General features: G+C 54.0%; 1 protein-coding gene and 1 pseudogene across 1 annotated transcript; both read left to right on the top strand.

Moving 5' to 3' along the window:
* The first annotated feature begins 327 nt into the window (after positions 1-327).
* LOC132646476 (serine protease 29-like) lies at positions 328-2,108 on the top strand (annotated as a pseudogene).
* Positions 2,109-8,403: 6,295 nt separating this feature from the next.
* LOC110548716 (serine protease 29-like) lies at positions 8,404-10,879 on the top strand. Its single transcript, XM_021637223.2, has 6 exons — positions 8,404-8,493; positions 8,694-8,754; positions 8,902-9,082; positions 9,226-9,491; positions 10,193-10,359; positions 10,440-10,879. The coding sequence occupies exons 1-6, from the start codon at positions 8,491-8,493 to the stop codon at positions 10,602-10,604; spliced, it is 843 nt and encodes a 280-aa protein (XP_021492898.1). The 5' UTR covers positions 8,404-8,490; the 3' UTR covers positions 10,605-10,879.
* Positions 10,880-11,229: the final 350 nt, after the last annotated feature.

Here is an 11,229-nt window from a genome sequence, read left to right as displayed (position 1 = left end):
TCAAACACCACTTCTTCCCATCTCTTCCTCCAAGCAGAGGCCTGGCCAAGCCCCCTGCCTGCTTTGCTGGGGTTGAGGATAAAGGGGCTGAGAGGCCTAAGCAGGAGGAAGTTGTGGAGACCTGGCAGGGTAAAGGCACTGTCCTCTCCTCTCCCAGATGCCTCCAACTGGCTTTGGATTCCAATATTCTCTAGCCAACCCAGGCAAAGCCCAGTCCTCTCCATGCCTCTATGCCCAGAATCATTCTGAGGGCTTCAGCTCTCTCCATCCCGACCCAGACTACTGCCAGACCCCTCTAGCCCCCCACCCTAGTGCCCCTCTCTACAGATGCTGAGCCAGCTGTGTCTGACCTTCTTTCTCGGGTGCTTCATTGCTGCAACCCTAGGTTAGTCCTTATTCCTGGCGGTCCTCCCTCCATTCTACAAAGGCTCCCAGAAGCTCTGTCCCCAGCATCATGGAGACACATATGCTACCTGTTTTACCCCAGGGTGGGTGGCAGGCTGAGCACTGGGTCCCTGACCTTCTCCCCATTGTCTGCAGCACCTGTGCCTGAGAATGTGCTGGTGGGCATCGTGGGGGGTCAAGGTGCCCCGAAGGGGAGGTGGCCATGGCAGGTCAGCCTGAGGATCTACAGCTACTACTTTGCCTCCTGGGTGCACATCTGTGGGGGCTCCCTCATCCACCCACAGTGGGTGCTGACTGCTGCCCACTGCATCCACGAGTGAGTTCCTTTGCCATCCAGTGCTGGGCAGGACGAGGGGTGAATTTGGAAGGCCGTGTCACCGTGGGGTTCTGTTGATTCTGTCCAGGAGAACTTGCCCACAGTACCTAGAGCATGTGGTCACAGCTTCTTTCTGCTCCCAGGAGAGATGCTGACCCATCGGTCTTTCGGATCCACGCTGGGGATGTGTACCTCTACGGGGGGAAGGAGATGCTGGGTGTGAGCAGGGTCATTGTTCACCCGGACTTTGTCTATCCTGGCATGGGTTCCGATGTAGCTCTGCTCCAGCTGATGGAATCTGTGCAGCCCTCCGATAATGCCACGCCTGTCAAGCCATCCTCTGAGTCTCTTGAGGTCACCCAGAAGGATGTGTGCTAGTTGACTGGCTGGGGAGCAGCGAGCATGCAAGTATTGGGGAAGGATTCGAGCTGTGGGGACAAACATGCCATCCAAGGATGCCCGGTGGGTGGCACCAAGGTTTTGGAAGCAGGATCCGGAGAGGAGGGAGTGGCTGACAAACATGGACTGAGAGCTACACCTCCAGGCTAATTCCACATGTCCATCAGAGTCTCTATACCTGAGGCCACAGTTGGATCCAGAAGCTACAATCTGAGGTGGAATGGTTGCTTCGTATTTTCCAACTTATAATAAATTATTTTAGAGAAAATACCAGGGGAAAAAACCCTGTGTATTTGGCCCTTGACAGGCAATCAGACAGAATCCATGTGTAGAAGTCCTAGAAGTTATAGGTGGACATGGACCCTCCAGACTGGAGTCTAGAAATTCTTTTCCAGAACGGGGATGCTGAGGCTCAGAAAGGGAGCTGAGCTTGGCCAGGGATGGAGCTGTGCTGGAGACAGGCCTCCTCTCTATCCCCAGCTGGAGCAGTAGGATTGTGGGATAGGTGGGGAATCTCTGCACCACCAGCCACAGCTCTCTTCCCCTCAGGATCACTGCCTCCTCTCTACCACCTTCAGCAGGTGCAGGTGAAGATAGTGGACCTTTGTGAGAAGCTGTACCGCGATGCCTCTGGGTACCACTATGAGGGCTGGAGACTGATCCTACAGGACATGCTGTGCACAGCAGTGAGGGTCGAGACTCTTGCTATGTGAGTCCCGCCCACCTCCCCCTCTCCACCCCCATCCCCACGTCGGGGCCAATAACCATCAGTACTTCTTTTTCTCCCAGGGAGACTCAGGTGGCCCTCTGGTCTGCAATGTGGCTGGCTCATGGGCCCTGGTGAGAGTGGTCAGTCAGGGCTATGGCTGTGCCCTGAGTGACATCCCCGGGGTCTATGCACGCGTGCAGTCCTTCCTACCCTGGATCAGGTGGCAGACACAGAAGTTTCCTTGAGCCCAGGTGCTGGTCGTGTGCTGGTCAGCTGAGGACGGGGTCGGCTTTCATCACAGTTGCAGAGTGGATGGGCAGAGTGGATGGGCAGGCTCTGGAGCATAAGCGCCCAGTGTGCTGAGCACTGTCTACTGAAGGACATGGCTCTGTTTCCTGGCTTCCTAAATAAACATGTGTTGCTCATTCATGTTCAAGTTTTTGTGAGAATTCAAATCCATTGACGTCTAGTGGAAACACCTGTGGGTGCGGTTTTAATGGTTTTCTAGACAAGGAAACTGAGGGATGAACTTAGCAGAGGTGGGCTCAGGCAGGTCTGGTCTGCACTGTGTCCTTGTCCCTGGTCCCTAGGCACCCTGTATGGTTGTCAGGCAGATGTGTGTCTCTCAAGCACCTAGCATCCCGGATCCTGGGTGTGGTGACATTGTGGCAGGACGGGTGACAATCCCAGGTATCCATCCTTGCAACAATGTTACTCTGATCCTCATCAATGTCACCATGGGGCCAGGAGGCTGCTGTAATATTGGTTTTCTTCCTGTATCTCATTTCATTTTACTGTAGACTCAGTGTGGCTAAGGTTATCTACACGGCTTGGGCTGCTGCCTTGAATTATGCATAGAGGCAGCTGTCTAAGATCTAGGTTGAGGGTCACCGGCTACACAGAAGTTCTGACTCGGGGTGCATGGTGGGGAGGGGCCGACTAACCCTTTTCACTCTGAGCAGCAAAAGAAGAAGGGTGGATTGGGTGGGAGCTTTCACCTCAGACTCAAGCAGGGCTGTTCTTTCATCCCAAGCCTCCACCCAGGAGCTGCTAGTCTGCAGAGGTCATCAGGTGTGCTGGGCAGCCATTTGCACTGGCCTTTGTGGCACGTAGGAGATGGGAGGTGCCTGATGAGTGCTAAATTCAGATGAGTTTTATCTCAAGATTCTGGGGTCAGGAGTTGAGAGGGGATGGAAGAGGCTGGGGGGGCTTTGCTGAGTCTGCAGGGGGAATTAGGGTTGCAGGGGAGATCTTTAGTCCTGTGGGGCTGATCTGGCTCCTGTTCTTCGGAAGGGAAGCAGGTGCCTTTAGTATGGCTTCTTTCCCTTTCTTGCCTGTAGCTGGGCAGAGCAATGAGACAGAGGTGGTCACTTCAGAAAGACTGGTAGCCACCTGGTCCCCACGGTTTCTGCAGGCATCGGGACAGTGCCAAAATGGGTGTCCTCAGAGCCACCATGTACTCTCTGAAAACGCATACACACAGGCCTGCATTTCTCTCTCACATCCCACCACGCGCAAGACCTGCCCTGTGCTTCCGGCACCTCTCCTGGTTGGCGAGGACGGAAGAAAAAGGATTTTCTGTAGCACACAACCTGGGTGACACTGCTCTAACGTCAGACGGCAGAGGGTAGCAGAACCTGGAGTCTCTGGACTGTGGCTATCTGGCGGCTCTCGGGGTGCTGGAACTGGGTTGACCTGGCCCTTTCTCTTGTAATTCCCCCCTTCCTGGGTGTGAGGAGTGGGTCCTCAGGCTCCTGAAAAGACAGGGTGGCTAGGGCTGTGGGGCAATGCTCGCTGCTCCCCTGACTGACGTGGAGTCTGGCTCCTGACAACCTGTGCTTGAGACCCTTTCGGTGTACCCCCAGGATTTTCTTTTCTGCCTGTGAAACAATGGAAGGCAGGGCTGGGGGATGTGATTGGTGGGCTCAGCTGCGCTCTGTGGCATTGGATACCCGTGCCTGCTGTGGCACTCAGTGTCTCCTGAAGTAGTTCTGTGTGGCTCACAAGGAGCCTAATATCTGTAATGGGAAGACAATACTTGTCAGCACCTAGACTAAAGCTGTCCCACTGCCCTTCCGAAGGGCATGTAAGCCTACGTCCCCCTGGTCTACCTATCACGGTACAGGAATAGTTCCTCAGTTTCTGCCCCAAAGTTAGTGATCACAGGTGAGTGTGTGACGGGGGAGGGTGTAGAGGAAGAAGGGTGCACAGGTGGAGGTCGGAAGACAACTTGTAGAGGTCATCTCCCTCCTGCCACGTGGGGCTCAGGGATGGACCTCAGGTTGCCAGGCTGGACAGCTAGCTTTTGCCTGCTGACGGTCATATCGCCTGGCTCTTTCCCCCATCCCCTCTGACACAGGGTCTTGCTATGTAGCCTTGGCTGGCCTGAAACTCATTATGGAGGCCACTGCCTCAGACTTGTAGCTTCCCAAGTGCTGGGGAAAAGGGATGTGCTACAGCAGCCCCCATGGACACCCGGGACTTCTTACCAAGTTTCACTGGGCAGCATTGGTCTGGAGGCTCAGAAAGTTGATCACAATTGATATAGAAGGTGGAGGGGAGGGAAACTCACCTCATTTTCCTTTATAGCAGCTGTTCTCAACCTGTGGGGCCACCTAAGACCACTGGATATTTACATTATGATTGATAATAGTAGCAAAATTACAGTTATGAAGTAAGCAATGAAAAAAAAAATGATCGGGGGTCATCACAACATGAGGAACTGTATTAAAGCATGGCCGAATTGGGAAGGTTGAGAACCACTGCTTTATAGGATGGAATGGGATTCCAAAGGGGTACCCTGGTGATACCACCCTCTCACTCCTCTCCACAGCTCTTAGTGATGATGATGGTAGCTTCCCCTAGCAAGGGCTCTGACAGTCATCCTCAGGGGACCGGGTAGCATCCTGTGGATGCACCTTCACCAGCTTCAGTGGGCATCATGCCCCCTGCTACATGCCCAGATGGGTCCTTCTCCTCATACACTGGGAGGACCCAGGGGTAGTGTCCTCTGCAGGGATGGCTGAGGGGTGCCTGCATGAAACTTTTAGGGGAGCACACGCTTGGAAGTGGTTCTAAGAGTGATAGCTGGAGTTGTTCCACACCTGCCCTTCCCACAAACTGTTCAGCCATTATCTTTAAAACAAGGAATTAGGTTTTCATCAATGGACACCGTTGCTTGGGTGTTTTTTTTCCTGCTATAGTGCTGGGGGGCTGAAACCAGAATTGTGTGGACAACGGACAAGCACTCTGCCACTGAGTTATGTCCCTAGTCTGACATCATTGCATTTTAAGTAGCAAATGCTCTTTAAAAGATGAGACAATTAAATGTAAAAGACAAGAAAATTAAATGGAGAAAAATCATAATTGAATGCTGCTGCAATTTTCATGGAGATGTTTCAGCCACTCCTGGTCACTGTCAGGGCTGAGCCACGGTCTGGGTGCCCTTGTCAGGTACGATTATGAATACACGACAGGCTGGTCCCTGATGCAATCTTGGGGCAAATAAACCTATTAGTGCGGAGCCTTTTCTATAATGTTCTTGGTAAACTCACTTTTGGGGAATAATGACCGGTAATCGCTCCTGGGACTTTTCCTAGGGACATTCACTGTTTCACAGCCCCTGGGAACAACTCCCTTCTCCAGAGGCAGGTGGGATTGCCCCTGCACTCCAGATTCGGAACAGAGAAGAGAATGCTTTCCCCAGGGCCACACACAGCAGCAGGCACTGAGAATGCCAACCCTGGACCTTTCCCCTGCTCACCTCTGGGCCAGACCCCTTGAGAAGAGACCAGGACAAGTGTGGCCCTGGGCACTCGAGACAAGCAAGGCAATGCAGCCAGATGGGCTTCTTTGTGAGGGAGAGTTGTCAAGGCAGAATGGCCCAAGCACCTAGCCTCTTCCCTATGGCTAGGTCATCTTCTCAATCCCAGGGACATCCTGCTCTGTCTCTGACGCTCAGGCCAACTTCCCATGTGCTCAAGGCTGAGCCTGAACCTGCATCTCAGCATCCTCCAATGCTAGTCAGGGGGAAGGCCAACATGCTTCTCACATACCACAGCCCTGTGGTAATCAGTGCCCGAAATTGCTCCTGCTCCCCCCATTTCAGCGCGAGGATGCCGGGAAGGAGCCAATGTCACATGTGACTAAGCAAATCTGATCATGTGGACAATGGAGATTTCTCCCTGGGTCACCCAGAACTTGAGAGGAGGACTTTTCAGATCCTGAAAAAGTACTGTGCCTAATCCAGGGGCTGGCTCATCATGCGCAGGTTGGGATAGATCTGGAGACACTAGAAAAACCTTGTCTGTGTCTCTCTCATTAGCTGTAGCTCAAGCGTTCTATGGACTCTGGTCATTACTCTTAGACAATGGCGCTCCAGCGCTGGTACCTTGTCCCAACCCTCCTTTCTGCAACACCAGCCCTGGGCAACCACATCCTTCACCCAACGGCATCCCTGAGCTCAAAACTTGGACAGGAACTCTCACTGGCTAGGTTGTGGCTCCCGAGCTAACGGACCCAACTCGTGGTCCCTAGCTCTTTCTGATCCTATCACTGGATGTGCTCATTTGTGGTGGCCTGGTTCTACCTCTATCAGCGTGGCCAGGTATCCTGTCCCTAGGTCTTGTTGCCTAACTGCAATAGCAAGGTCACCAATGAGGGGCCCCAGGTGAGATCTCACACAGATAAGGCACCCAGGGCTTGAAATGGCCACGCGAGCAGGAAATGGTTTCCCTTGAGTGAGCCCTTGGGTCACTGCCTAGGCTTTGCTAGGTTTCTTGGAAACTGTAAAGTGCCCAGCCCTGAATTTACCTCCTGTTTGTACTCCCACGCAACTGTCCATTGGGCCTCCCTTGTCTAAGAGGATCTGTTTCCCCCTCTTTTGCCATTCCCAGTCTTGTTTTGTTATTTGAGACAGGGTCTCACTGTGTAGCCTTGGCTAGCCTGGAGCTCACTCTTTAGTTTAGTCTGGCCTTAAATGCACAGAGATCCACCTGCCTCTGTTTTCTGAGTGCTCAGATTAAAGATGTCTGCTGCTACACCTGGCCTGTTATTCCCAGTCTTGATGGCCCATTCGGGTTCCGAGGCCACTTCACAGCTAGGCTCCTCTCAGGCTGAGGCTCCCAAGCACACTCTCTCCTGGCTGCCTTGCCACGATGCAAGGGTCCCAGAGCTGGGACAGCTATGTCCTGATGCTAAGCTTGCACTGTTCCCCCAAAGTACCCCGGCCCATGCTGGGACCCCTGGACTCACACTGTCCCCGTGCACAGGTGCTCTGTCCACCTAGCTCAGCCTCTCAGGACTTGGATAAGGACCCCAGGGCCAGGTCTGCCTCTCCCTTCTTCCTCCATACCCCCTAAATTCAGCTAGCCCTGAGTGACTGTGGATGCCCTTCCACCAGCACTGCACTGCCTGCGCCCCTAGAGCTCAGTCTACTTTTAGCGTTTGGAGACATCAAGCATTGCTTTTGGGTCACCTTGGGGAACGAGCAGGAGCGTGTTTCCGACGACTGGTGGGACCCTTTCTAAAAGATGGTGTCATGGTGGATGTAGAGGAAGAGGCTGGCCTGGTTCCCATGGGGCCGGTGTGCCCACACAAAGGAGCTGCATTCTCTGCAGTGCCGGTGAAGGGGCTGCCACACGGCAAACCTAGGGATCTTCCCTGACTGAGTATGGGGGATAGGCCCTTTAGGTTCCTGAACTGGAGCCCTGAACTTTCCCACTGTTCCAAAGCTAACACAGTACTGTATGTAAAGGAACTGCCAGAGGTTAAGAGCGGGTAGAGTACTTGCCTAAAATACACAAGGCCCCAGCATTGCATAGAGCCAAGGACTACATCTGTAGTCCCAGTACTTGGGAAATAGAGAGGTAGAGAAAGGAGACTCAGAAGTTCAAGTTTATCCTAGGCTACATACTGACCCGGAGGCCATCTTGGACTATGTGAGGTGATGAAACTCCCCCCCCCCCAATGACTGCCCACAAATAGGGGAAGAGTTCAGCCAGGGCCCATGGTCATTCCAGGGCACCCCTGACACTAAGATTTGTGGAGGGAAAACACAAGACTGAGTTACTGAGGGCAGGGAAGTGGAGCGTGTGAGTTTCTGGCAAGCTTTGGGATCCACGGGCCTCACCCTCCCACAGGTGGCTACGAAGACCGGGTTCCGTGTTCAATGCTGTAAGCTTTGCCTGTGGATGTTCACAGTGGAGAGGTTCTCAGCCGCTCAGAGCAGTTTCCGAGAAGCGTATGGGGCCGTGTTCTAGACATCACAGGCTCGGAAGCTTCCCCGCGCTGTCAACAGCATGGCTCTCTGCACCTGGCACAGGGAGCTGCTTTGCCTGAGTCCGAGTGTCACCTACACAGCTGGAGAGGGTTCTCTTCCCTGGCCCTCCGAGAACTGGCACTAGCACCAAGCAGCCCTCCTCCCCCAAACTTCCCCATGATGCTACTCTGAGCAGATGGTTACACCCCTATGACTGCCATTCTGGATACCTGGGCCCAGGGAAGGAGATAGTTCCCAACAGTCCCAGCCTGAGCTTACAGGCCACTTCCTTCCAGCCCCTCCTCAAAGCAGGGGCCTGGCCAATTCCCTTGCCCACTTCCTGCAGCTCAAGGATAAAAGGGCCTGAGAGGTCCTGGGAGGAGGGAGCTACAGAGACCTGTCATGGTAAGCACTCCATCCCCTTTCCTCCCAGGTTCCCTCAATGGGTTCTGGGTTCCAGCTCCATCCCAACCCACACAAGCCTAGCTTCCTCCATGCCCTTCCATGCTTCCATCTTCTCCCAGATCTATGCAGGGGCTGCAGCCCTCTCCACGCAGAGAGGGCTAGTCCAGTCCCCTCCATGCTCTCTCTGTGACTCTCTATAGATGCTGAGCCTGCTGTGTCTGATTCTCTTCTTTGTTGGGTGCTCCACTGCTGGAAATTCACGTGAGTCCTCATGACACCCTTTCTTTCTACACCGACTCCATAAAGCCCCATTCCCCGGACCCTAGGGTCACATGTGTGACCTGTTCTGCCCCAGGGTGGGTGGCAGGCTGAGCACTGGGTCCCTGACCTTCTCCCCATTGTCTGCAGCACCTGTGCCTGAGAATGTGCTGGTGGGCATCGTGGGGGGCCAAGGTGCCCCGCAGGGGAGGTGGCCATGGCAGGTCAGCCTGAGGACCTACAGCTACTACTTTGCCTCCTGGGTGCACATCTGTGGGGGCTCCCTCATCCACCCACAGTGGGTGCTGACTGCTGCCCACTGCATCCACGAGTGAGTTCCTTTGCCATCCAGTGCTGGGCAGGACGAGGGGTGAATCTGGAAGGCCGTGTCACCGTGGGGTTCTGTTGATTCTGTCCAGGAGGACTTGCCCACAGTACCTAGAGCATGTGGTCACAGCTTCTTTGTGCTCCCAGGAGAGATGCTGACCCATCGGTCTTTCGGATCCACGCTGGGGATGTGTACCTCTACGGGGGGAAGGAGCTGCTAGGTGTGAGCCAAGTCATCATCCATCAGGACTACGTGCATGGTGTCCTGGGTTCAGACGTGGCCCTGCTTAGGTTGGAGAAGCCCCTGGGCTGCTCGGCCAACATCAAGCCTGTCAAGCTGTTCTCTGGGTCTCTGGAGGTCAACTCGAGGAACCCGTGCTGGGTGACTGGCTGGGGCAGGGTCCACTTGTATGGTAGGTATCAAGGGAAGATTTGTGCTGGGGGGGACAAACTTGTCATCCGGCGACCCCTGGCAGGTGGCGTTGAGGTAATAGGGAGCAGAGAACTACTCTGAATATAGAACACCTCTGGCTGCTTTCCCACATACTTCAGGTGCCCATCAGAGCTCTGTATCTGAGGTCGATAGCATGGCTGGGCCCAGAACCCAAAACTTTGAGGGGCAAAAGCCCCTCCTCCTTCCTATCTCTCCATGCTCTCTCTTCCTCCTGCTCCTCTTCCTCCTCCTCTAGAACATCCAACTCTGCTCTCTGGTTCTTGAACTACGGGCAGATGGATTCTTGTTACATCACTTAGGTATTTATTTGAAGGGCCATGTGTATCATGGCGTTTATGTGGGGCTCAGGAGACAATTTGCAGGAATCTGTTCTCTCTTCCTACCACATGAGTCCCTGGGATTGAACTCAGCTCTCCAGACTTGGCAGCTGGTGCTTTTACCCACTGACCCATCTCCTCAGCCCCTGCAAGCAGACAGAACCCATCTTTTTGCCTCCTCCGTGTCAGGGTTGGACATGGGTTGTTCACCCTGGTATCTCCTGCACACTGTTCCAGGCATGGGTTTGAGTAGGGATGAGCTATCCGCAGCCCCCAGGAGGAGTGGCAGCATAGGGCACAGTTAGGATCTATGCACCCCCAGCCCTACTTCCTCTTTCCCCAGCGTTGCTGCCCCCTCCCTACCGCCTGCAGCAGGTTCAAGCGAAGATAGTGGACAATGCCATCTGTGAGCAGCTATACCACAATGCAACCAGGCACCGCTACCGGAACCACAGGTTCATCCAAGATGACATGCTGTGTGCTGGCAGCGTGGGCCGAGGGACCTGCTATGTGAGTCTCATTGACTGCCCCCTTCTTGTACCCATTCCCACCTCAGGGCCAATACCCACTGGTGCTTCTTCCTCTTCTAGGGTGACTCAGGTGGCCCCCTGGTCTGCAGGGTAGCAGGCTCCTGGAACTTAGTAGGAGTGGTCAGCTGGGGCTATGACTGTGCCCTGAGTGACATCCCCGGGGTCTATGCACGCGTGCAGTCCTTCCTGCCCTGGATCACGCAGCAGATGCAGAAGTTCTCCTGAGCCCAGCCGGCCTCATGCCGGTGGGCAGAAGAGTCTCCCAGCACCCACTGCTTCAGCCTTTGCCTTCTGAACCTGTGCTGTCCTCTGGCCTTCTGGGAGTCTGGACATCCCTGACCCAACAAAGACAGCAGAAATGATGGCTGGCAGGGGTGGGTGCTCTTGGCTAGAAGGAAGGTGAAGAGGAATGGGGGCTTGCTATGCATGCTGCTGCTGAAGGTACTGAGCAGCTTCTGCTTTTTGGATGTTCTTAATAAAGGTCTTGTGCACATTCAGGACTTTGTGTGAGTTTAGATCTCCTTTTCTTTGGAAAAGATGCCCACACTCATTGTTTACCATGTACTGGGAGAATTCTCTGCCTGTGCAGGTAGCCTTGCTTGTGCTCTGTTCTTGTCCTGGTTGGGTATCCAGTTAGTCACCATTGGGTCCCAATATCTTGGCATCCCAAGTGTCCTTGGAATCCAGATGTGGCCACACTGTGCACAAAGAATTTAAGGCCAGCAGGACAAAAGAACACTTTAGCCATCACCAGTGGCACAGTGACTCACAGAAAGTCTTCATCCTGCATCCTTTGTCATTCTGTGCTGGGACTCTGTATACTCATACCACATGGATAAGGTCACCTGTA

The sequence above is a fragment of the Meriones unguiculatus genome, chromosome 11 (genome assembly GCF_030254825.1).
Source record: "Meriones unguiculatus strain TT.TT164.6M chromosome 11, Bangor_MerUng_6.1, whole genome shotgun sequence".
NCBI lineage: Eukaryota > Metazoa > Chordata > Mammalia > Rodentia > Muridae > Meriones > Meriones unguiculatus.
This window is presented reverse-complemented; position numbering and strand designations above follow the sequence as displayed.

Coding starts and splice junctions, on each gene's coding strand:
- LOC110548716 (XM_021637223.2), top strand. Junction 9,492..10,192: donor GGGCAGGGTCCACTTGTATG/GTAGGTATCAAG, acceptor CTCTTTCCCCAG/CGTTGCTGCCCCCTCCCTAC. Junction 10,360..10,439: donor TGGGCCGAGGGACCTGCTAT/GTGAGTCTCATT, acceptor TTCCTCTTCTAG/GGTGACTCAGGTGGCCCCCT.